The 27,202-nt window shown below is 49.2% G+C and overlaps 1 protein-coding gene across 2 annotated transcripts in view; it reads left to right on the top strand.

Annotated features, from left to right (window-relative positions):
- Positions 1–24,254, top strand: part of filip1b (filamin A interacting protein 1b) — a 272,262-nt gene extending 248,008 nt beyond the window's left edge. For both annotated transcript variants that reach the window (XM_079254952.1, XM_079254951.1), the window contains 2 exons: positions 20,162–20,219; positions 23,274–24,254. In XM_079254952.1, coding sequence (XP_079111078.1) covers positions 20,162–20,219; positions 23,274–23,308 — 93 coding nt within the window. In that variant the 3' untranslated portion in view covers positions 23,309–24,254. The remainder of the gene's footprint in view (positions 1–20,161; positions 20,220–23,273) is intronic.
- The last annotated feature ends 2,948 nt before the right edge of the window (positions 24,255–27,202 follow it).

Genomic DNA, 27,202 nt, shown 5'->3' with positions numbered 1-27,202 from the left:
GTAATGCCTCGAACTGTCATGACGCCTCTAACTGGCATAACGCCTCATACTGCTGTAAGGCCTCGCACTGTCGTAACGCCTCGTACTTCCGTAACATCTCGTACTCCCATAACGCCACGTACTGTCGTAATGCCTCATACTGTCGTAACACCTCGTAGTGTCGTAACGCCTCGTACTGTCATAACGTCTCGTACTGTCGTAACGCCTGGTACTGTTGTAACGCCTCGAACTGTCGTAACATCTCGTACTCCCGTAATGCCTCGAACTGTCATGACGCCTCTAACTGTCGTAACGCATTGTACTGTCGTAACGCCTCGTACTGTCGTAACGCCTCGTACTGTCGTAACGCCTCGTACTGTTGTAACGTCTTGTACTGTCGTAACGTCTCGTACTCCTGTAATGCCTCATACTGTTGTAAGGCCTTGTACTGTTGTAACGCCTCGTACTGTCGTAAGGCCTCATACTGTCATAACGTCCGTACTGTCGTGACGCCTCGTACTGTCGTAATGCCTCGTACTCCCGTAACGCCTCGTACTGCTGTAATGCCTCGTACTGTCATAACGTCTCGTACTCCCGTATTGCCTCTGTCGTAATGTCTCGTTCTGTCGTAACACCTCGTACTGTCGTAACGCCTTGTACTCCCGTAACGTCTCGTACTGTCGTAACATCTCGTACTCCCGTAACACCTCGTACTGTCGTAACGCCTGGTACTGTTGTAACTCCTCGTACTTTCGTAACAGCTCGTACTCCCGTAATGCCTCGAACTGTCATGACGCCTCTAACTGTCGTAACGCATTGTACTGTCGTAACGCCTTGTACTCCCGTAACGCCTCATACTGTCGTAACGCCTCGTACTGTTGTAACGCCTCGTACTGTCGTAAGGCCTCATACTGTCATAACGTCCGTTCTGTCGTGACGCCTCGTACTGTCGTAATGCCTCGTACTCCCGTAACGCCTCGTACTGTCATAACGTCTCGTACTGTCGTAACGCCTTGTACTGTCGTAAAGCCTCGTACTGTTGTAACGCCACGTACTGTCGTAACGCCTCGTACTGTCGTAACGCCTCATACTGCCGTAACGTCTCATACTGCCGTAACGCCTCGTACCGTCGTAACGCCTCGTACTGTCGTAACGTCCGTACTCCAGTAACGCCTCGTAGTCCCGTAACGCCTCGTACTCCCGTAACGCCTCGTACTGTCGTAACGTCTCGTACTCCCGTAACGCCTCGTACTCCCGTAACGCCTCGTACTGTCTTAGCGCCTCGTACTCCCGTAATGCCTCGTACTGTCATAACGTCTCATACTCCCGTATTGCCTCTGTCGTAATGTCTCGTTCTGTCGTAACGCCTCGTACTGTCGTAACGCCTCGTACTCTTGTAACGTCTCGTTCTGTCGTAACACCTCGTACTGTCGTAACGTCTCGTACTGTCGTAACGCCTCGTACTCCCGTAACGTCTCGTACTGTCGTAACACCTCGTACTGTCATAACGCCTCGTACTCCTCTAATGCCTCGTACTGTCGTAACGTCTCGTACTCCTGTATCGCCTCGTACTGTCATAAGTCCTCCTTCTCCCGTAAAGTCTCGTACTGTCGTAACGTCTCGTACTCCCGTAACGCCTCGTACTGTCTTAACGCCTCGTACTCCCGTAATGCCTCGTACTGTCATAACGTCTCGTACTCCCGTATTGCCTCTGTCGTAATGTCTCGTTCTGTCGTAACACCTCGTACTGTCGTAACGCCTGGTACTGTTGTAACGCCTCGTACTGTCGTAACATCTCGTACTCCCGTAAAGCCTTGTACTGTCGTAACGCCTCATACGCCCGTAATGCCTCGTACTATTGTAACACCTCGTACCTTCATAACGCCTCGTATTCCCGTAATGCCTCGAAATGTCATGACGCCTCTAACTGGCGTAACGCCTCATACTGCTGTAAGGCCTCGCACTGTCGTAACGCCTCGCACTTCCGTAACATCTCGTACTCCCATAACGTCTCGTACTGTCGTAACGCCTCGTACTATCGTAACGCCTCGTACTGTCGTAACGCCTCGTACTGTCGTAACGCCTCGTACTGTCGTAACATCTCGTACTCCCGTAACGCCACGTACTGTCGTAACGCCTCGTACTGTCGTAACGCCACGTACTGTCGTAAAGCCTCGTACTGTCGTAACGCCTCGTACTCCCGTAATGCCTCGAACTGTCATGACGCCTCTAACTGGCGTAACGCCTCGTACTGCTGTAAGGCCTCGCACTGTCGTAACGCCTCGTACTTCCGTAACATCACGTACTCCCATAACGCCACGTACTGTCGTAATGCCTCATACTGTCGTAACACCTCGTACTGTCGTAACGCCTCGTACTGTCATAACGTCTCGTACTGTCGTAACGCCTCGTACTGTCGCAACGCCTCGTACTGTCGTAACATCTCGTACTCCCGTAACGCCACGTACTGTCGTAACGCCTCGTACTGTCGTAACGCCTCGTACTCCTGTAATGCCTCATACTGTCATAACGTCTCGTACTCCCGTAATGTCTCGTACTGTCGTAACATCTCGTACTGTCATAACGCCTCGTACTCTTGTAACGTCTCGTTCTGTCGTAACACCTCGTACTGTCGTAACGTCTCGTACTGTCGTAACGCCTCGTACTCCCGTAACGTCTCGTACTGTCGTAACACCTCGTACTGTCATAACGCCTCGTACTCCTCTAATGCCTCGTACTGTCGTAACGTCTCGTACTCCCGTATTGCCTCTGTCGTAATGTCTCGTTCTGTCGTAACACCTCGTACTGTCATAACGCCTCGTACTCTTCTAATGCCTCGTACTGTCGTAACGTCTCGTACTCCCGTATTGCCTCTGTCGTAATGTCTAGTTCTGTCGTAACACCTCGTACTGTCATAAAGCCTTGTACTCCCGTAACGTCTCGTACTGTTGTGACCCCTCGTACTCCTGTAACGTCTCATACTGCCGTAACGTCTCGTACTCCCGTAAGGCCTCGTACTGTCGTAACGTCTCGTACTGTCGTAACGCCTCGTACTGTTGTAACGTCTTGTACTGTCGTAACGTCTCGTACTCCTGTGATGCCTCATACTGTCGTAACGTCTCGTACTCCTGTATCGCCTCGTACTGTCATAAGTCCTCGTTCTCCCGTAAAGTCTCGTACTGTCGTAAAGTCTCGTACTGTCGTAACACCTCATACTCCCGTAATGCCTCGTACTATTGTAACACCTCGTACTGTCATAACGCCTCGTACTCCCGTAATGCCTCGAACTGTCATGACGCCTCTAACTGTCGTAACGCCTCGTACTGCTGTAAGGCCTCGCACTGTCGTAACGCCTCGTACTTCCGTAACATCTCGTACTCCCATAACGCCACGTACTGTCGTAACGCCTCGTACTGTCATAACGTCTCCTACTGTCGTAATGCCTTGTACTGTCGTAACGCCTCATACTGTCGTAACGCCACGTACTGTCGTAACGCCTCGTACTGTCGTAACGTCTCGTATTGTCGTAACGCCTCGTACTCTCGTAACGTCTCGTACTGTCGTAACGCCTCGTACTGTCGTAATGCCTCGTACTGTCGTAACGCCTCGTACTCCTGTAATGCCTCAAACTGTCATAAAGTCTTGTACTCCCGTAATGTCTCGTACTGTCGTAACATCTCGTACTGTCGTAACGCCTCGTACTCTCGTAACGCCTCGTTCTGTCGTAACACCTCGCACTGTCATAACGTCTCGTACTCCCGTAATGTCTCGTACTGTCGTAACATCTCGTACTCCCGTAACACCTCGTACTGTCGTAATGCCTGGTACTGTTGTAATGCCTTGTTCTGTCGTAACACCTCGTACTGTCGTAATGCCTTATACTCCCGTAATGTCTCGTACTGTCGTAACATCTCGTACTCCCGTAACACCTCGTACTGTTGTAACGCCTCGTACTGTCGTAACGCCTCGTACTGTCGTAACATCTCGTACTCCCGTATTGCCTCTGTCGTAATGTCTCGTTCTGTCGTAACACCTCGTACTGTCGTAAAGCCTTGTACTCCCGTAACGTCTCGTACTGTTGTAACGCCTCATACTCCCGTAACGTCTCGTACTCCCGTAACGCCTCACACTGTCGTAACGTCTCATACTGTCATAACGCCCAGTACTGTCATAACGCCTCGTACTCTCGTAATGTCTCGTACTGTCGTAACGCCCTGTACTGTCGTAACACCTCGTACTGCTGTAAGGCCTCGCACTGTCGTAACGCCTCGTACTTCCATAACATCTCGTACTCCCATAACGCCACGTACTGTCGTAACGCCTCATACTGTCGTAACACCTCGTACTGTCGTAACGCCCTGTACTGTCGTAATGCATCGTACTGTCGAACGCCTCATACTGCCGTAACGTCTCGTACTCCCGTAAGGCCTCGTACTGTCGTAACGTCTCGTACTGTTGTAACGCCTCGTACTGTTGTAACGTCTTGTACTGTCGTAACGTCTCGTACTCCTGTAATGCCTCATACTGTCGTAACGTCTCGTACTCCTGTATCGCCTCGTACTGTCATAAGTCCTCGTTCTCCCGTAAAGTCTCGTACTGTCGTAAAGCCTCGTACTGTTGTAACACCTCATACTCCCGTAATGCCTCGTACTATTGTAACACCTCGTACTGTCATAACGCCTCGTACTCCCGTAATGCCTCGAACTGTCATGACGCCTCTAACTGGCGTAACGCCTCGTACTGCTGTAAGGCCTCGCACTGTCATAACGCCTCGTACTTCCGTAACATTTCGTACTCCCATAACGCCACGTACTGTCGTAACGCCTCGTACTGTCATAACGTCTCGTACTGTCGTAACGCCTTGTACTGTCCTAACGCCTCATACTGTCGTAACGCCTCGTGCTGTCGTAACGCCTCGTACTGTCGTAACGTCTCGTATTGTCGTAACGCCTCGTACTGTCGTAACGCCTCGTACTGTCATAACGCCTCGTACTGTCGTAACTCCTCATACTGTCGTAACGTCTCGTATTGTCGTAACGCCTCGTACTCTCGTAACGTCTCGTACTGTCGTAACGCCTCGTACTGTCGTAACGCCTCGTACTGTCGTAACGTCCGTACTCCAGTAACGCCTCGTACTGCCGTAACGCCTCGTACTGCCGTAACGCCTCGTACTCCCGTAACGCCTCGTACTGTCGTAACGTCTCATACTCCTGTAACGCCTCGTACTGTCTTAACGCCTCGTACTCCCGTAATGCCTCGTACTGTCATAACGTCTCGTACTCCCGTATTGCCTCTGTCGTAATGTCTCATTCTGTCGTAACACCTCGTACTGTCGTAAAGCCTGGTACCGTTGTAACGCCTCGTACTGTCGTAACGTCTCGTACTCCCGTAACGCCTCGTACTCCTGTAATGCCTCGTACTGTCATAACGTCTCGTACTCCCGTATTGCCTCTGTCGTAATGTCTCGTTCTGTCGTAACACCTCGTACTGTCGTAACGCCTGGTACTGTTGTAACGCCTCGTACTGTCGTAACATCTCGTACTCCCGTAAAGCCTTGTACTGTCGTAACGCCTCGTACTCCTGTAATGCCTCATACTGTCATTACGCCCAGTACTGTCTTAACGCCTCGTACTCTCGTAATGTCTCGTACTGTCATAACGCCTCATACTGCCGTAACGTCTCGTACTCCCGTAAGGCCTCGTACTGTCGTAACGTCTCGTACTGTCGTAACGCCTCGTACTGTTGTAACGTCTTGTACTGTCGTAACGTCTCGTACTCCTGTAATGCCTCATACTGTCGTAACGTCTCGTACTCCTGTATCGCCTCGTACTGTCATAAGTCCTCGTTCTCACGTAAAGTCTCGTACTGTCGTAACACCTCATACTCCCGTAATGCCTCGTACTATTGTAACACCTCGTACTGTCATAACGCCTCGTACTCCCGTAATGCCTCGAACTGTCATGACGCCTCTAACTGGCGTAACGCCTCGTACTTCCGTAACATCTCGTACTCCCAAAACGCCACGTACTGTCGTAATGCCTCATACTGTCGTAACACCTCGTACTGTCGTAACGTCTCGTACTGTCGTAACGCTTCGTACTGTCGTAACGCCTCATACTCCCGTAATGCCTCGTACTGTTGTAACACCTCGTACTGTTATAACGCCTCGTACTCCTCTAATGCCTCGAACTGTCATGACGCCTCTGTCGAAACGCATCATACTGTCGTAACGCCTCGTACTGCTGTAATGCCTCATACTGTCGTAACGCCTCGTACTGTCGTAAGGCCTCATACTGTCGTAACGCTCTGTACTGTCGTAACGCCCTGTACTGTCGTAACGCCCTGTACTGCCGTAACGCCTCGCACTGTCGTAACGTCTGATACTGTCGTAACGCCCTGTACTGTCGTAATGCCTCGTACTGTCGTAACGCCTCATACTGCCGTAACGTCTCGTACTCCCGTAAGGCCTCGTACTGTCGTAATGTTTCGTACTGTCGTAACGCCTCGTACTGTTGTAACGTCTTGTACTGTCGTAACGTCTCGTACTCCTGTATCGCCTCGTACTGTCATGAGTCCTCGTTCTCCCGTAAAGTCTCGTACTGTCGTAAAGCCTTGTACTGTCGTAACGCCTCATACTCCCGTAATGCCTCGTACTATTGTAACACCTCGTACCTTCATAACGCCTCGTATTCCTGTAATGCCTCGAACTGTCATGACGCCTCTAACTGTCGTAACGCCTCGTACTGCCGTAACGCCTCGTACTGTCGTAACGTCTCGTACTGTCGTAACATCTCATACTGTCGTAACGCCTCGTACTGTCATAAGTCCTCGTTCTCCCGTAAAGTCTCGTATTGTCGTAAAGCCTCGTACTATCGTAACACCTCATACTCCCGTAATGCCTCGTACTATTGTAACACCTCGTACTGTCATAACGCCTCGTACTCCCGTAATGCCTCGAACTGTCATGATGCCTCTAACTGGCGTAACGCCTCGTACTGCTGTAAGGCCTCGCACTGTCGTAACGCCTCGTACTTCCGTAACATCTCGTACTCCCATAACGCCACGTACTGTCGTAATGCCTCATACTGTCGTAACACCTCGTACTGTCGTAACGCCTCGTACTCCCGTAATGCCTCGAACTGTCATGACGCCTCTAATTGTCGTAACGCCTCGTACTCCCGTAACGCCTCATACTGTCGTAACGCCTCGTACTGTTGTAACGCCTCGTACTGTCGTAACGTCTCGTACTCTCGTATTGACTCGGTCGTAATGTCTCGTTCTGTTGTAACACCTCGTACTGTCGTAACGCCTTGTACTCCCGTAATGTCTCGTACTGTCGTAACATCTCGTACTCCCGTAACACCTCGTACTGTCGTAACGTCTCGTACTCCCGTAATGCCTCGAACTGTCATGACGCCTCTAACTGTCGTAACGCCTCGTACTCCCGTAACGCCTCGTACTGTCGTAAGGCCTTATACTGTCGTAACGTCCGTACTGTCGTGACGCCTCGTACTGTCGTAATGCGTCGTACTCCCGTAACGCCTCGTACTTTCGTAACGCCTCGTACTGCCGTAACGCCTCGTACTGAGGTAATGCCTTGTACTGTCGTAATGCCTCATACTTCCGTAACAACTCGTACTCCCATAACGCCACGTACTGTCGTAACGCCTCATACTGTCGTAACACCTCGTACTGTCGTAACGCCTCATACTGTCATAACGTCTCGTACTGTCGTAACGCCACGTACTGCCGTAACGCCTCGTACTGTCGTAACGTCTCGTACTGTCGTAACATCTCGTACTCCCGTAACACCTCGTACTGTCTTAACGCCTCGTACTCCTGTAATGCCTCGTACTGTCATAACGTCTCGTACTCCGGTATTGCCTCTGTCGTAATGTCTCGTTCTGTCATAACACCTCGTACTGTCATAACGCCTTGTACTCCCGTAATGTCTCGTACTGTCGTAACATCTCGTACTCCCGTAACACCTCGTACTGTCGTAACGCCTTGTACTCTCGTAACGTCTCATACTGTCGTAACGCCTCGTACTGTCGTAACGCCTCGTACTGTCGTAACGTCTCGTACTGTCGTAACGCCTCATACTGTCGTAACGCCTCATACTCCCGTAATGCCTCGTACTATTGTAACACCTCGTACTGTCATAACGCCTCGTACTTCCGTAATGCCTCGAACTGTCATGACACCTCTAACTGTCGTAACGTCTCGTACTGTCGTAACGCCTCGTACTGTCGTAAGGCCTCGTACTGTCGTAACGTCCGTACTCCCGTAACGCCTCGTACTGTCGTAACGTCTCATACTCCCGTAACGCCTCGTACTGTCTTAACGCCTCGTACTCCTGTAATGCCTCGTACTGTCTTAACGCCTCGTACTCCTGTAATGCCTCGTACTGTCATAACGTCTCGTACTCCGGTATTGCCTCTGTCGTAATGTCTCGTTCTGTCATAACACCTCGTACTGTCATAACGCCTTGTACTCCCGTAATGTCTCGTACTGTCGTAACATCTCGTACTCCCGTAACACCTCGTACTGTCGTAACGCCTCATACTGTCATAACGTCTCGTACTGTCGTAACGCCACGTACTGCCGTAACGCCTCGTACTGTCGTAACGTCTCGTACTGTCGTAACGTCTCGTACTGTCGTAACGTCTCATACTCCCGTAACGCCTCGTACTGTCTTAACGCCTCGTACTCCTGTAATGCCTCGTACTGTCATAACGTCTCGTACTCCCGTATTGCCTCTGTCGTAATGTCTCGTTCTGTCGTAACACCTCGTACTGTCATAACGCCTCGTACTCCCGTAATACCTCGAACTGTCATGACACCTCTGTCGTAACGTCTCGTACTGTCGTAACGCCTCGTACTGTCGTAAGGCCTCGTACTGTCGTAACGTCCGTACTCCAGTAAAGCCTCGTACTCCCGTAAAGCCTCGTACTCCCGTAACGCCTCGTACTGTCGTAACGTCTCATACTCACGTAACGCCTCGTACTGTCTTAACGCCTCGTACTCCTGTAATGCCTCGTACTGTCATAACGTCTCGTACTCCCGTATTGCCTCTGTCGTAATGTCTCGTTCTGTCGTAACACCTCGTACTGTCGTAACGCCTTGTACTCCCGTAATGTCTCGTACTGTCGTAACATCTCGTACTCCCGTAACACCTCGTACTGTCGTAACGCCTGGTACTGTTGTAACGCCTCGTACTCCCGTAACGCCTCGTACTGTCGTAAGGCCTCATACTGTCGTAACGTCCGTACTGTCGTGACGCCTCGTACTGTCGTAATGCGTCGTACTCCCGTAACGCCTCGTACTTTCGTAACGCCTCGTACTGCCGTAACGTCTCATACTCCCGTAACGCCTCGTACTGTCGTAATGCCTCGTACTCCCGTAACGTCCCGTACTGTTGTAACGCCCTGTACTGTCGTAACGCCTCGTACTCCTGGAACGTCTTGTTCTGTCGTAACGCCCTGTACTGTCGTAACGCCCTGTACTATCGTAATGCCTCGTACTGTCGTAACGTGTCATACTGTCGTAACGCCTCGTACTGTTGTAACGTCTTGTACTGTCGAAACCTCTCGTACTCCTGTAATGCCTCATACTGTTGTAACGTGTCGTACTCCTGTATCGCCTCGTACTGTCATAAGTCCTCGTTCTCCCGTAACGTCTCATACAGTCGTAAAGCCTCGTACTGTCGTAACGCCTCATACTCCCGTAATGCCTCGTACTATTGTAACACCTCGTACTGTCATAACGCCTCGTACTCCCGTAATGCCTCGAACTGTCATGACACCTCTAACTGTCGTAACGTCTCGTACTGTCGTAACGCCTCGTACTCCCGTAACGCCTCATACTGTCGTAACGCCTCGTACTGTCGTAACGCCTTGTACATCCGTAACGTCTCGTACTGTCGTAACATCTCGTACTCCCGTAACACCTCGTACTGTCTTAACGCCTCGTACTCCTGTAATGCCTCGTACTGTCATAACGTCTCGTACTCCCGTATTGCCTCTGTCGTAATGTCTCGTTCTGTCGTAACACCTCGTACTGCCATAACGCCTTGTACTCCCGTAATGTCTCGTACTGTCGTAACATCTCGTACTCCCGTAACACCTTGTACTGTCGTAACGCCTGGTACTGTTGTAACCCCTCGTACTCCCGTAACGCCTCGTACTGTCGTAAGGCCTCATACTGTCGTAACGTCCGTACTGTCGTGACGCCTCGTACTTTCGTAACGCCTCGTACTGCCGTAACGCCTCATACTCCTGTAACGTCTCGTACTGTCGTAACGTCTCGTACTGTCGTAACGCCTCGTACTGTCGTAACGTCTCGTACTGTCGTAACGCCTTGTTCTCTCGTAACGTCTCGTACTGTCGTAACGTCCGTACTGTCGTGACGCCTCGTACTGTCGTAATGCGTCGTACTCCCGTAACGCCTCGTACTTTCGTAACGCCTCGTACTGCCGTAACGTCTCGTACTGCCGTAACGTCTCGTACTCCCGTAACGCCTCGTACTGTCGTAACGCCTCGTACTGTCGTAACGCCTCGTACTGAGGTAATGCCTTGTACTGTCGTAATGCCTCGTACTCCCGTAACGTCTTGTTCTGTCGTAACGCCCTGTACTGTCGTAACGCCCTGTACTATCGTATTGCCTCGTACTGTCGTAACGTGTCATACTGTCGTAACGCCTCGTACTGTTGTAACGTCTTGTACTGTCGAAACCTCTCGTACTCCTGTAATGCCTCATACTGTTGTAACATGTCGTACTCCTGTATCGCCTCGTACTGTCATAAGTCCTCGTTCTCCCGTAACGTCTCATACAGTCGTAAAGCCTCGTACTGTCGTAACGCCTCATACTCCCGTAATGCCTCGTACTATTGTAACACCTCGTACTGTCATAACGCCTCGTACTCCCGTAATGCCTCGAACTGTCATGACACCTCTAACTGTCATAACGTCTCGTACTGTCGTAACGCCTCGTACTCCCGTAACGCCTCATACTGTCGTAACGCCTCGTACTGTCGTAACGCCTTGTACTCCTGTAATGCCTCATACTGCCATAACGTCTCGTACTCCCGTATTGCCTCTGTCGTAATGTCTCGTTCTGTCGTAACACCTCGTACTGCCATAACGCCTTGTACTCCCGTAATGTCTCGTACTGTAGTAACATCTCGTACTCCCGTAACGCCTCATACTGTCGTAACGCCTCGTACTGTCGTAACGCCTTGTACTCCTGTAATGCCTCGTACTGCCATAACGTCTCGTACTCCCGTAATGTCTCGTACTGTCGTAACATCTCGTACTCCCGTAACACCTCGTACTGTCGTAACGCCTGGTACTGTTGTAACCCCTCGTACTCCCGTAACGCCTCGTACTGTCGTAAGGCCTCATACTGTCGTAACGTCCGTACTGTCGTGACGCCTCGTACTGTCGTAATGCGTCGTACTCCCGTAACGCCTCGTACTTTCGTAACGCATCATACTCCTGTAACGTCTCGTACTGTCGTAACGTCTCGTACTGTCGTAACGTCTCGTACTGTCGTAACGCCTCGTACTGTCGTAACGTCTCGTACTGTCGTAACGCCTTGTACTCTCGTAACGTCTCGTACTGTCGTAACGCCTCGTACTGTCGTAACGCCTCGTACTGTCGTAACACCTCGCACTGTCGTAACGCCTCATACTGTCATAACGTCTCGTACTGTCGTAACGCCACGTACTGTCGTAACGCCTCGTACTCCTCTAATACCTCGTACTGTCGTAACGTCTCATACTCACGTAACGCCTCGTACTGTCTTAACGCTTCGTACTCCTGTAATGCCTCGTACTGTCATAACGTCTCGTACTCCCGTATTGCCTCTGTCGTAATGTCTCGTTCTGTCGTAACACCTCGTACTGTCGTAAGGCCTCATACTGTCGTAATGCGTCGTACTCCCGTAACGCCTCGTACTTTCGTAACGCCTCGTATTGCCGTAACGCCTCATACTCCCGTAACGCCTCGTACTGTCGTAACATCTCGTACTCCCATAACGCCACGTACTGTCGTAACGCCTCATACTGTCGTAACACCTCGCACTGTCGTAACATCTCATACTGTCGTAACGCCCTGTACTGTCATAACGCCTCGTACTCTCGTATTGCCTCTGTTGTAATGTCTCGTTCTGTCGTAACACCTCGTACTGTCGTAATGCCTTGTACTCCCGTAACGTCTCGTACTGTCGTAACATCTCGTACTCCCGTAACACCTCGTACTGTCGTAACGCCTGGTATTGTTGTAACGCCTTTTACTGTCATAACGTCTCGTACTGTCGTAACGCCTCGTACTCCCGTAACGTCTCGTACTGTCGTAACGCCCTGTACTGTCGTAACGCCTCGTACTGTTGTAAGGCCTCGCACTGTCGTAACGTCTTTTACTGTCGTAACGCCTCGTACTCCCGTAACGCCACGTACTGTCGTAAGGCCTCGTACTGTCGTAAGGCCTCGTACTGTCGTAACGCCTCGTACTGTCGTAATGCCTCGTACTGTCGTAACGTCTCGTACTATCGTAATGCCTTGTACTGTCGTAACGCCTCGTACTCCCGTAACGTCCCATACTGTCGTAACGCCTTGTACTGTCGTAACGCCTCGTACTGTCGTAACGCCTTGTACTGTCGTAACATCTCGTACTCCCGTAACGCCACGTACTGTCGTAACACCTCGTACTGTCGTAATGCCTTGTACTCCCGTAACGTCTCGTACTGTCGTAACATCTCGTACTCCCGTAACACCTCGTACTGTCGTAACGCCTGGTATTGTTGTAACGCCTTTTACCGTCGTAACGTCTTTTACTGTCGTAACGCCTCGTACTTCCGTAACATCTCGTACTCCCGTAACGCCACGTACTGTCGTAACGCCTTGTACTGTCGTAACATCTCGTACTTCCGTAACGCCACGCACTGTCGTAACGCCTCATACTGTCGTAACGCCTCGTACCCCCGTAACGTCTCATACTGTCGTAATGCCCTGTATTGTCGTAAGGCCTCGTACTCCCGTAACGTCTCATACTGTCATAACGTCTCGTACTGTCGTAACGCCACGTACTGCCGTAACGCCTCGTACTTTCGTAACGCCTCATACTCCTGTAACGTCTCGTACTGTCGTAACGTCTCGTACTGTCGTAACGTCTCGTACTGTCGTAACGCCTCGTACTGTCGTAACGTCTCGTACTGTCGTAACGCCTTGTACTCTCGTAACGTCTCGTACTGTCGTAACGCCTCGTACTGTCGTAACGCCTCGTACTGTCGTAACACCTCGCACTGTCGTAACGCCTCATACTGTCATAACGTCTCGTACTGTCGTAACGCCACGTACTGTCGTAACGCCTCGTACTCCTCTAATACCTCGTACTGTCGTAACGTCTCATACTCACGTAACGCCTCGTACTGTCTTAACGCTTCGTACTCCTGTAATGCCTCGTACTGTCATAACGTCTCGTACTCCCGTATTGCCTCTGTCGTAATGTCTCGTTCTGTCGTAACACCTCGTACTGTCGTAAGGCCTCATACTGTCGTAATGCGTCGTACTCCCGTAACGCCTCGTACTTTCGTAACGCCTCGTATTGCCGTAACGCCTCATACTCCCGTAACGCCTCGTACTGTCGTAACATCTCGTACTCCCATAACGCCACGTACTGTCGTAACGCCTCATACTGTCGTAACACCTCGCACTGTCGTAACATCTCATACTGTCGTAACGCCCTGTACTGTCATAACGCCTCGTACTCTCGTATTGCCTCTGTTGTAACATCTCGTACTCCCGTAACACCTCGTACTGTCGTAACGCCTGGTATTGTTGTAACGCCTTTTACTGTCATAACGTCTCGTACTGTCGTAACGCCTCGTACTCCCGTAACGTCTCGTACTGTCGTAACGCCCTGTACTGTCGTAACGCCTCGTACTGTTGTAAGGCCTCGCACTGTCGTAACGTCTTTTACTGTCGTAACGCCTCGTACTCCCGTAACGCCACGTACTGTCGTAAGGCCTCGTACTGTCGTAAGGCCTCGTACTGTCGTAACGCCTCGTACTGTCGTAATGCCTCGTACTGTCGTAACGTCTCGTACTATCGTAATGCCTTGTACTGTCGTAACGCCTCGTACTCCCGTAACGTCCCATACTGTCGTAACGCCTTGTACTGTCGTAACGCCTCGTACTGTCGTAACGCCTTGTACTGTCGTAACATCTCGTACTCCCGTAACGCCACGTACTGTCATAACGCCTTGTACTGTCGTAACATCTCGTACTCCCGTAACGCCACGTACTGTCGTAACGCCTAGTACTGTCGTAACGCCTTGTACTGTCGTAACGCCTCGTACTGTCGTAACGCCTTGTACTGTCGTAACATCTCGTACTCCCGTAACGCCACGTACTGTCATAACGCCTTGTACTGTCGTAACATCTCGTACTCCCGTAACGCCACGTACTGTCGTAACGCCTAGTACTGTCGTAACGCCTCGTACTCCCGTAACGTCCCATACTGTCGTAATGCCCTGTACTGTCGTAACGCCTCGTACTCCCGTAACGTCTCATTCTGTCGTAACGCCCTGTACTGTCGTAACGACTTGTACTGTTGTTACGCCTCGTACTCCCGTAACGTCTCGTACTCCCGTAACGCCTCGCACTGTCGTAACTTCTCATACTGTCGTAACGCCCTGTACTGTCATAACGCCTCGTACTCTCGTATTGCCTCTGTCGTAATGTCTCGTTCTGTCGTAACACCTCGTACTGTCGTAATGCCTTGTACTCCCGTAACGTCTCGTACTGTCGTAACATCTCGTACTCCCGTAACACCTCGTACTGTCGTAACGCCTGGTATTGTTGTAACGCCTTTTACTGTCGTAACGTCTTTTACTGTCGTAACGCCTCGTACTTCCGTAACATCTCGTACTCCCGTAACGCCACGTACTGTCGTAACGCCTTGTACTGTCGTAACATCTCGTACTTCCGTAACGCCACGTACTGTAGTAACGCCTCATACTGTCGTAACACCTCGTACTGTCGTAACGCCTCATACTGTCATAACGTCTCGTACTGTCGTAACGCCACGTACTGCCGTAACGCCTCGTACTGTCGTAACGTCTCGTACTGTCGTAACGCCTCATACTCCCGTAACGCCTCGTACTGTTGTAAGGCCTCGCACTGTCGTAACGTCTTTTACTGTCGTAACGCCTCGTACTTCCGTAACATCTCGTACTCCTATAACGCCACGTACTGTCGTAACGCCTCGTACTGTCGTAACACCTCGTACTGTCGTAACGCCTTGTACTGTCGTAACGCCTCGTACTGTCGTAACGCCTCGTACTTCCGTAACATCTCGTACTCCTATAACGCCACGTACTGTCGTAACTCCTCGTACTGTCGTAACGCCTCATACTGTCGTAATGCCTCGTACTGTCGTAACGTCTCGTACTATCGTAATGCCTCGTACTCCCGTAACGTCTCATACTGTCGTAATGCCCTGTGCTGTCGTAACGCCTCGTACTCCCGTAACATCTCATTCTGTCGTAACGCCCTGTACTGTCGTAACGCCCTGTACTGCCGTAACGCCTCGTACTGCCGTAACGCCTCACACTGTCGTAACGTCTCGCACTGTCGTAACGCCCTGTACTGTCGTAACGCCCTGTACTGCCGTAACGCCCTGTACTGCGGTAACGCCTCGTACTGTCGTAACGCCTCATACTGCCGTAACGTCTCGTACTGCCGTAACGCCTCGTACTGTCGTAACGTCTCGTACTGTGGTAACGTCTCGTACTCCTGTAATGCCTCGTACTGTCGTAACGTCTTGTACTGTGGTAACGTCTCGTACTCCTGTATCGCCTCGTACTGTCGTAACGCCTCGTACTGTCGTAACGCCTCGTACTGTTGTAACACCTCGTACTGTCATAACGCCTCGTACTCCCGTAATGCCTCGAACTGTCATGACGCCTCTAACTGTCGTAACGCCTCGTACTGTCGTAATGCCTCATACTGTCGTAACGTCTCGTACTATGGTAATGCCTCGTACTCCCGTAACGTCTCGTACTGTCGTAACGCCCTGTACTGTCGTAACGCCTCGTACTGTTGTAAAGCCTCGCACTGTCGTAACGTCTTTTACTGTCGTAACGCCTCGTGCTTCCGTAACATCTCGTACTCCCGTAACGCCACGTACTGTCGTAACGCCTTGTACTGTCGTAACATCTCGTACTTCCGTAACGCCACGCACTGTCGTAACGCCTCGTACTGTCGTAACGCCTCGTACCCCCGTAACGTCTCATACTGTCGTAATGCCCTGTACTGTCGTAAGGCCTCGTACTCCCGTAACGTCTCATACTGTCATAACGTCTCGTACTGTCGTAACGCCACGTACTGCCGTAACGCCTCGTACTGTCGTAACGTCTCGTACTGTCGTAACGCCTCATACTCCCGTAACGCCTCGTACTGTTGTAAGGCCTCGCACTGTCGTAACGTCTTTTACTGTCGTAACGCCTCGTACTTCCGTAACATCTCGTACTCCTATAACGCCACGTACTGTCGTAACGCCTCGTACTGTCGTAACACCTCGTACTGTCGAAACGCCTCGTACTTCCGTAACATCTCGTACTCCTATAACGCCACGTACTGTCGTAACTCCTCGTACTGTCGTAACGCCTCATACTGTCGTAATGCCTCGTACTGTCGTAACGTCTCGTACTATCGTAATGCCTCGTACTCCCGTAACGTCTCATACTGTCGTAATGCCCTGTGCTGTCGTAACGCCTCGTACTCCCGTAACGTCTCATTCTGTCGTAACGCCCTGTACTGTCGTAACGCCCTGTACTGCCGTAACGCCTCGTACTGCCGTAACGCCTCACACTGTCGTAACGTCTCGTACTGCCGTAACGCCTCGTACTGTCGTAACGTCTCGTACTGTGGTAACGTCTCGTACTCCTGTAATGCCTCGTACTGTCGTAACGTCTTGTACTGTGGTAACGTCTCGTACTCCTGTATCGCCTCGTACTGTCGTAACGCCTCGTACTGTCGTAACGCCTCGTACTGTTGTAACACCTCGTACTGTCATAACGCCTCGTACTCCCGTAATGCCTCGAACTGTCATGACGCCTCTAACTGTCGTAACGCCTCGTACTGTCGTAATGCCTCATACTGTCGTAACGTCTCGTACTATGGTAATGCCTCGTACTCCCGTAACGTCTCGTACTGTCGTAACATCTCGTACTATGGTAATGCCTCGTACTCCCGTAACGTCTCGTACTGTCGTAACGCCCTGTACTGTCGTAACGCCTCGTACTGTTGTAAAGCCTCGCACTGTCGTAACGTCTTTTACTGTCGTAACGCCTCGTACTTCCGTAACATCTCGTACTCCCGTAACGCCACGTACTGTCGTAACGCCTTGTACTGTCGTAACATCTCGTACTTCCGTAACGCCACGCACTGTCGTAACGCCTCGTACTGTCGTAACGCCTCGTACTCCCGTAACGTCTCATACTGTCGTAATGCCCTGTACTGTCGTAAGGCCTCGTACTCCCGTAACGTCTCATTCTGTCGTAACACCCTGTACTGTCGTAACGCCCTGTACTGCCGTAACGCCTCACACTGTCGTAACGTCTCGCACTGTCGTAACGCCCTGTACTGTCGTAACGCCCTGTAATGCCGTAACGCCCTGTACTGCCGTAACGCCTCGTACTGTCGTAACGCCTCATACTGCCGTAACGTCTCGTACTGCCGTAACGCCTCGTACTGTCGTAATGCCTCGAACTGTCATGACGCCTCTAACTGTCGTAACGCCTCGTACTGTCGTAATGCCTCATACTGTCGTAACGTCTCGTACTATGGTAATGCCTCGTACTCCCGTAACGTCTCGTACTGTCGTAACATCTCGTACTATGGTAATGCCTCGTACTCCCGTAACGTCTCGTACTGTCGTAACGCCCTGTACTGTCGTAACGCCTCGTACTGTTGTAAAGCCTCGCACTGTCGTAACGTCTTTTACTGTCGTAACGCCTCGTACTTCCGTAACATCTCGTACTCCCGTAACGCCACGTACTGTCGTAACGCCTTGTACTGTCGTAACATCTCGTACTTCCGTAACGCCACGCACTGTCGTAACGCCTCGTACTGTCGTAACGCCTCGTACTCCCGTAACGTCTCATACTGTCGTAATGCCCTGTACTGTCGTAAGGCCTCGTACTCCCGTAACGTCTCATTCTGTCGTAACACCCTGTACTGTCGTAACGCCCTGTACTGCCGTAACGCCTCACACTGTCGTAACGTCTCGCACTGTCGTAACGCCCTGTACTGTCGTAACGCCCTGTAATGCCGTAACGCCCTGTACTGCCGTAACGCCTCGTACTGTCGTAACGCCTCATACTGCCGTAACGTCTCGTACTGCCGTAACGCCTCGTACTGTCGTAACGTCTCGTACTGTGGTAACGTCTCGTACTCCTGTAATGCCTCGTACTTTCGTAACGTCTTGTACTGTGGTAACGTCTCGTACTCCTGTATCGCCTCGTACTGTCGTAACGCCTCGTACTGTCGTAATGCCTCGTACTGTCGTAACGTCTCGTACTATGGTAATGCCTCGTACTCCCGTAACGTCTCGTACTCCTGTATCGCCTCGTACTGTCGTAACGCCTCGTACTGTCGTAACGCCTCGTACTGTCGTAACGCCCTGTACTGTCGTAACGCCTCGTACTGCCGTAACGTCTCGTACTCCCGTAACACCTCGTACTGTCGTAACGTCTCGTACTTCCGTAACGCCTCCCACTGTCGTAACGCCTCGTACTCCCGTAACGTCTCGTACTGTCGTAACGTCTCGTACTGTCGTAACGTCTCGTACTATCGTAATGCCTCATACTCCCGTAACGTCTCATACTGTCGTAATGCCCTGTACTGTCGTAACGCCTCGTACTCCCGTAACGTCTCATTCTGTCGTAACACCCTGTACTGTCGTAACGCCCTGTACTGCCGTAACGCCTCACACTGTCGTAACGTCTCGCACTGTCGTAACGCCCTGTACTGTCGTAACGCCCTGTAATGCCGTAACGCCCTGTACTGCCGTAACGCCTCGTACTGTCGTAACGCCTCATACTGCCGTAACGTCTCGTACTGCCGTAACGCCTCGTACTGTCGTAACGTCTCGTACTGTGGTAACGTCTCGTACTCCTGTAATGCCTCGTACTGTCGTAACGTCTTGTACTGTGGTAACGTCTCGTACTCCTGTATCGCCTCGTACTGTCGTAACGCCTCATACTGTCGTAACGCCTCGTACTGTCGTAACGCCTCGTACTGTTGTAACACCTCGTACTGTCATAACGCCTCGTACTCCCGTAATGCCTCGAACTGTCATGACGCCTCTAACTGTCGTAACGCCTCGTACTGTCGTAATGCCTCGTACTGTCGTAACGTCTCGTACTATGGTAATGCCTCGTACTCCCGTAACGTCTCGTACTGTCGTAACATCTCGTACTCCCGTAACACCTCGTACTGTCGTAACGCCTCGTACTGTCGTAACGCCCTGTACTGTCGTAACGCCTCGTACTGCCGTAACGTCTCGTACTCCCGTAACACCTCGTACTGTCGTAACGTCTCGTACTTCCGTAACGCCTCCCACTGTCGTAACGCCTCGTACTCCCGTAACGTCTCGTACTGTCGTAACGTCTCGTACTGTCGTAACGCCATGTACTGTCGTAACGCCCTGTACTGTCGTAACGCCCTGTACTGTCGTAACGCCTCGTACTGCCGCAACGCCTCGCACTGTCGTAACGCCTCGTAATGTCGTAACGCCTCGTACTGCCGTAACGTCTCGTACTCCCATAACACCTCGTACTGTCGTAACGTCTCGTACTGTCGTAACGCCTCGTACTGTCGTAACGTCTCGTACTGTCGTAACGCCTCGTACTGTCGTAACGTCTCGTACTGTCGTAACGTCTCGTACTGTCGTAATGCCTCATACTGAAAAGGTTTAACTGCTCTGGAGGAAAATTATGGTGAGGAACATTCAGGATGTGTTTAAATGTTTTGTTTTCACCTGCCCGTCTCACCTCATGAATAACTCACAACCTCTCTGGATGTTTCACCTGTAGATGGAGTGTTTACTGGAAACTTCTGGCTGGATGTAAATCAATCGTTTTCACATCAAATGAAAAGTGTCTTTTCTTCTTTCCAGCTCAATTCAGACATGCCGTCAGCTCACAGCACAGCCACACGCCTCCCAGCATCAAAAGGTATGAAACCCAACGAGATGGCTGTTTCTATGTTCCAGATGTGTGTGGCGGTGCTAAGTCCTTACTTCTTCTGTGGCAAGTGGAGGATGTTGCAGCTCTGTGGTGTCCACTTGGCTTGGCCCCGCTGTGCCAAGGATCTGCAAAGGAAAACTTGGAGCGCAATAATCGGCAACTGTTGTCTGTTTTTCTTAACGCACTCACACCGTTCCCTTAGGATTTGGTTCGTCCCTTTACTTATCGTGTGTCAGGCGTTTTGTTTCTCCGTCGCCGGTGATCTGCGCGCCTGTCCTCTCCTGTCCTCTCCTGTCTGCTCCTGTCCTCTCCTGTCCTCTCCTGTCCTCTCCTGTCTGCTCCTGTCCTCTCCTGTCCTCTCCTGTCTGCTCCTGTCCTCTCCTGTCTCCTCCTGTCTGTTCCTGTCCTCTCCTGTCTGCTCCTGTCCTCTCCTGTCTGCTCCTGTCTGCTCCTGTCCTCTCCTGTCCTCTCCTGTCTGCTCCTGTCCTCTCCTGTCTGCTCCTGTCCTCTCCTGTCCTCTCCTGTCTGCTCCTGTCCTCTCCTGTCCTCTCCTGTCTGCTCCTGTCCTCTCCTGTCCTCTCCTGTCTGCTCCTGTCTGCTCCTGTCCTCTCCTGTCCTCTTCTGTCCTCTCCTGTCCTCTCCTGTCTGCTCCTGTCCTCTCCTGTCCTCTCCTGTCTGCTCCTGTCCTCTCCTGTCCTCTTCTGTCCTCTCCTGTCCTCTTCTGTCCTCTCCTGTCTGCTCCTGTCCTCTCCTGTCCTCTTCTGTCCTCTCCTGTCTGCTCCTGTCCTCTCCTGTCCTCTCCTGTCTGCTCCTGTCCTCTCCTGTCCTCTCCTGTCCTCTTCTGTCCTCTCCTGTCTGCTCCTGTACTCTCCTGTCCTCTCCTGTCCTCTCCTGTCTGCTCCTGTCCTCTCCTGTCCTCTCCTGTCTGCTCCTGTCCTCTCCTGTCCTTTCCTGTCTGCTCCTGTCCTCTCCTGTCCTCTCCTGTCTGCTCCTGTCCTCTCCTGTCTGTTCCTGTCCTCTCCTGTCCTCTCCTGTCCTCTCCTGTCTGCTCCTGTCTGCTCCTGTCCTCTCCTGTCCTCTCCTGTCTGTTCCTGTCCGCTCCTGTCCTCTCCTGTCTGCTCCTGTCCTCTCCTGTCCTTTCCTGTCTTTTCCTGTCCTCTCCTGTCCTCTCCTGTCTGCTCCTGTCCTCTCCTGTCCTCTCCTGTCTGTTCCTGTCTGCTCCTGTCCTCTCCTGTCCTCTCCTGTCTGTTCCTGTCTGCTCCTGTCTGCTCCTGTCCCTCCTGTCCTCTCCTGTCTGCTCCTGTCCTCTCCTGTCCTCTCCTGTCCTCATCCACCAGTCCCACAGAATTGGGAAAGTGGAAACGTAACAGGGCGGAGCTGCACTCCATTCTTCATAATCCATGGCCAATAAGTCCATCAAAACAAACATAAATCAGTTAAATTGACAGAAAAACAAAACAGAAAGATAAAAACATGCTTTTACCACAAACATGTGAAATAGAAAGGCAGCTCCTGTCGCCCCGTGACAGACACATTTCAGGTTTTTTCTATAAAAACCTGTCATGAACATTTCAGCTGAATATTTCCAGCATAATACTGGCACAGACATGTCTGCTGGACTGGAAGCCCCAGTTCCTGACACATCCACACATCCAGCTGGGTTACTGGACTTCCTGGACCGGGGAACGTTGGAGGCTGGTAGAGGAATCTGGGAGAACCAACACAGTAAAAAAGGCTTTTTATTTAAGCGTTCTCGTCTGTCTCTCATACAGAGCGACGTAACTTACCAGCAGTGACAGAGTAGTTCAGTTCAAGTAAATCCATACATGTCCTATAATAGAAACCAACTGGTTGCATCGAGTCACGACTTGGATCCAATCCTCCATCCTGAGCTGCACGAGGCGACAGTGGGAAGGAAAAAACTCCCCTTTAACAGGAAGAAAACCTCCGGCAGAACCCGGCTCAGGGAGGGCAGCCATCTGCCTCGACTGGTTGGGGTGGAGAGGACAGGAAAGACAGATCAACATGTACAACTGCACTTATTCAGGAAGACCTGCGGAAAAAAGGAGAAATAACGTAGAGACGGCTAGTTTGGCGTATATTTTACAGCAGTGAATCACAATTAACCAGCTAGATCTGAGGATGTTGTGACTCATTCTTAGCTGACTTTGAAGTGTAATAAAATTAATTTCCTCTATACTTAGTCCACTAAACCTGTACAGTTGCACTTTTACTACTGGCACAAAAACCATGATGTACTTTTACTGTGTACTTTTCCTAGAATCCATTGATGTTACAAACTAAAACCAACTGTGAAAGCTCAACCCAGCAGGCATAAAACACAACAAAACTATACACAGCAGAATATTAAACAGAAACATGTGAAACGCTCCAGAAAATCAATATTTTCCTCGGCCTCTCGGGGAGCACGTCTTACCACAGCAAGATGTGCACTGCGCCAGTAGATGGCGCTGTTGCACCTACTTTGCCTTAATTTAATATGGACTTTTGTACTCCCTTACACCTCATATACTACTTCCACCGAAACTATGACGTACTTTTACTGTGTACTTCTTTTTGTAATCCATTTATAAATTCCCATGAAAACGTCATTTATTTCCATGTATAGAAGATTTTATCAATGGATTCCAAAAACAAGTACAGTATAAAAGTACTTCATAGTGTTTGTGGAAGTAGCACATGAGGTACATAGTAGAACTGTACAGGTTTGGTGGACTAACTATTGAATAAATTCATCATTACATTTTGAGCAACAAATTGTTTTTATTTAGTTTTTATAATTATCATCAGATCACTTTAACTAAACTATCTGCTATTGCTCTATAAAAAGGCCGCTAGACAAGGATTAAATAAGTAAGATATAGAGATGCTTTATTTTGAAATCTGAAGTAGTCGTTGGTTGGTGTTGGCTTCGCCATAAAGTTGAACGTGACTCTACACTTAGGATAAAGTGTAGTCAGAGAAGTGGCTCACTTGACCGCAGCTGGAAACATTGATCTGAACCTTTGTGTTTCTCCGCAGGCCTGCTGACGGACGCAGCTACCAGCCACCGCTGAGATGTGGTGAGGAGATGTTCTCCTCACCACTTCATCAGCAGAAGCAGACATCTTGTTTTCAGGATGATGAATGAGCGAATCACCAGCCGGTTCGTGTTTATGTGATAAAAGCTCTCCTCAGACTGAACCAAGGAACTTCATCAATATTCTAATCAACATGGTTCAATATGTTTTATCCTTTCTGTGCGATGCCAAAGCATTTTGATATTATTCAACAAAACAGACCCTAGAAAATCAGAGAAAGTTTAATTTTTTCTTAGATCTGAAGTTTTATTTGGCCTTTTACCATGTAAACTGTAGCCTTAATCACCTGGTAATAAATCCATCCAGGTAGGGATCCCTGGTTAGCAGATGTCCACTGTTGAAGCTTTTATTTGCACAAAGTGAATTCTTCAGAGTGAAACTAAAAAGCTGACCTTTAAATGCACCTTAAATTGTGATGTAAACGTGTTTGTTTCGTCTTCCTTCATGTGTTTTGTTGCTCCTACACAAAGGTGAATCAGTGACATGCAGGTTTAAAATGTCCTTTCATTAACAAAGGAATGTGTTCGTATTAGTGCAGCTCAAAATACAAGAAAACTGCACATTTTCCTCCAAAAGTCACTGTGATGTGTTTCATTTTAAAGCTGTTTTTTGTCAGACTGCTGCAGACTTTAATCACACAGATGAGAACATGTATGACGTCATAAATGTCCGCTGCATGGTGATGTAATGAACAGACAATGTCTAATATTTTGCCTGATGAATGTGTTGCTGCAATGATTGTACATTTATGCATTTATTACATTTATGCTTCAAGTACATTTTTTCTCCAAGGTTGGAAATATACAATGCACTAATGTTAGAGATTTAAAGCATTTTGTTTGTTTAAATTAAAAATCTAAAAGGTTGTCTCTTCTAAAAGGAAAAGACAATGCATGTCTGTTACTAAAGGAAATAAATAATCTGAGAAACACACACGTCCTTGCCATTCTTTGCTACCGTAGGGGGGGGGAAGGAGTGTGGTTGTAATACTTTTTGCTTCAGGGCCTGAAACTCGCCACATTTCAGATTTTTGTCAAGCTTTGATATAAAATATCCATCTGCTTCTTACAAATATCACCGATTCAAACTCCTGAACAGTAAATATCTTGCTCGTCAGGAAGAATCAACAACTTCTACACCTTCAGGTAGAATAAACAACTTCTGAACCGTCAGGAAGAATCAACAACTTCTACACCTTCAAGTAGAATCAACAACTTCTGCACCGTCACGAAGAATCAACAACTTCTGCAAGGTCAGGAAGAATCAAGAAATTCTGCATCGTCAGGAAGAATCAACAGTTTCTGCAACTTCAGGAAGATTCAACAACTTCTGCACCTTCAGGAAGAATCAACAACTTCTGCATCGTCAGGAAGAATCAACAACTTCTTCACCGTCAGGTAGATTCAACAACTTCTGCACCTTCAGGAAGAATCAACAACTTCTGCATCGTCAGGAAGAATCAACAACTTCTGCACCGTCAGGTAGAATAAAAAACTTCTTCACCTTCAGGAAGAATCAACAACATCTGCACCGTCAGTAAGAATCAACTTCTCCACCGTCACGAAGAATCAACAACTTTTGCACCATCAGGAAGAATCAACAACTTCTGCACCGTCAAGAAGAATCAACAACTTCTACACCGTCAGGAAGAATCAACAACTTCTACACCTTCAGGAAGAATCAACAACTTCTGCACCGTCAGGAAGAATCAACAACTTCTGCACCATCACGAAGAATCAACAACTTCTGCAACTTCAGGAAGAATAAAAGATCTCTACACATTCAGGTAGACTCAACAACTTCTGCACCGTCAGGAAGAATCAACAACTTCTACACCTTCAGGAAGAATCAACAACTTCTGCACCTTAAGGAAGAATCAACAATTTTTGCACCTTTAGGTAGAATCAACAACTTCTGCACCGTCAGGAAGAATCAACAACTTCTACACCTTCAGGAAGAATCAACAACTTCTGCACCTTCAGGAAGAATCAACAATTTTTGCACCTTTAGGTAGAATCAACAACTTCTGCACCGTCAGGAAGAATCAACAACTTCTTCACCGTCAGGTAGAATCAACAACTTCTGCACCGTCAGGAAGAATAAATAACTTCTGCACCGTCAGGAAGAATTTACAACTTCTACTCCGTCAGGAAGAATCAACAAATTCTGCAATGTGAGGTAAAATCAACAACTTCTGCACCGTCACGAAGAATCAACAACTTCTGCAACTTCAGGATGAATAAAAAATTTCTACACTTTCAGGTAGAATCAACAACTTCTGCAACTTCAGGAAGAATCAACAACTTCTGCAATGTCAGGTAAAATCAACAACTTCTGCACTGTCACGAAGAATCAACAACTTCTGCAACTTCAGGAAGAATAAAAAATTTCTACACTTTCAGGTAGAATCAACAACTTCTGCAACTTCAGGAAGAATCAACAACTTCTGCACCGTCAGGAAGAATCAACAACTTCTACACGGTCACGAAGAATCAACAACTTCTGCAACTTCAGGAAGAATCAACAACTTCTGCAACATGAGGTAGAATCAACAACTTCTGCATGGTCACGAAGAATCAACAACTTCTGCAACTTCAGGAAGAATCAACAACTTCTGCGCCGTTTGGAAGAATCAACAACTTCTACACCTTCAGGTAGAATCAACAACTTCCGCACCGTCAGGAAGCTTCAACAACTTCTGCACCGTCTGGACGAATAAACAACTTCTGCACCATAACGAAGAATCAACAACTTCTGCACCATCAGGTAGAATCAACTTCTACACCGTCACGAAGAATCAACAACTTCTACACCTTCAGGAAGAATCAACAACTTCTACACCGTCAGGAAGAATCAACAACTTCTGCACCGTCACGAAGAATCAACAACTTCTGCACCGTCAGGTAGAATAAACAACTTCTGCACCATCAGGCAGAATAAAAAACTTCTGCACCGTCAGGTAGAATCAAGAAATTCTGCATCGTCAGGAAGAATGAACAACTTCTGCACCGTCAGGAAGAATCGACAACTTCTGCACCGTCACGAAGAATCAACAACTTCTGCACCGTCAGGTAGAATGAACAACTTCTGCACCGTCAGGAGGAATAAAAAACTTCTGCACCGTCAGGAAGAATCAACAACTTCTGCAACATGAGGTAGAATCAACAACTTCTGCATGGTCACGAAGAATCAACAACTTCTGCAACTTCAGGAAGAATCAACAACTTCTGCGCCGTTTGGAAGAATCAACAACTTCTACACCTTCAGGTAGAATCAAGAAATTCTGCATCGTCAGGAACAATCAACAGTTTCTGCAACTTCAGGAAGAATCAACAACTTCTGCACCTTCAGGAAGAATCAACAATTTATGCACCTTTAGGTAGAATCAACAACTTCTGTATCGTCAGGAAGAATGAACAACTTCTGCACCGTCAGGAAGAATCAAAAACTTCTGCACCGTCAGGAAAAATCAACAACTTCTGCACCGTCAGGTAGAATCAACAACTTCTGCACCGTCAGGTAGAATCAACAACTTCTGCACCGTCAGGAAGTATCAACAACTTCTGCACCGTCAGGTAGAATCAATAACTTCTGCACCGTCAGGTAGAATTAACAACTTCTGCACCATCAGGAAGAATATACAACTTCTGCACCGTCAGGTAGAATCAAAAACTTCTGCACCATCAGGAAGAATCAACAACTACTACACCTTCAGGAAGAATCAACAACTTCTGCAATGTGAGGTAAAATCAACAACTTCTGCACCGTCACGAAGAATCAACAACTTCTGCAACCTCAGGAAGAATCAACAACTTCTGCACCTTCAGGAAGAATCAACAATTTATGCACCTTTAGGTAGAATCAAAAACT

The sequence above is a fragment of the Telmatherina bonti genome (assembly GCF_933228915.1).
Source record: "Telmatherina bonti genome assembly, chromosome: 16".
NCBI classification, from domain to species: Eukaryota; Metazoa; Chordata; class Actinopteri; order Atheriniformes; family Telmatherinidae; genus Telmatherina; species Telmatherina bonti.
The sequence above is the reverse complement of the archived record's forward strand: the minus strand, read 5'-3'. Positions and strand labels throughout refer to the sequence as shown.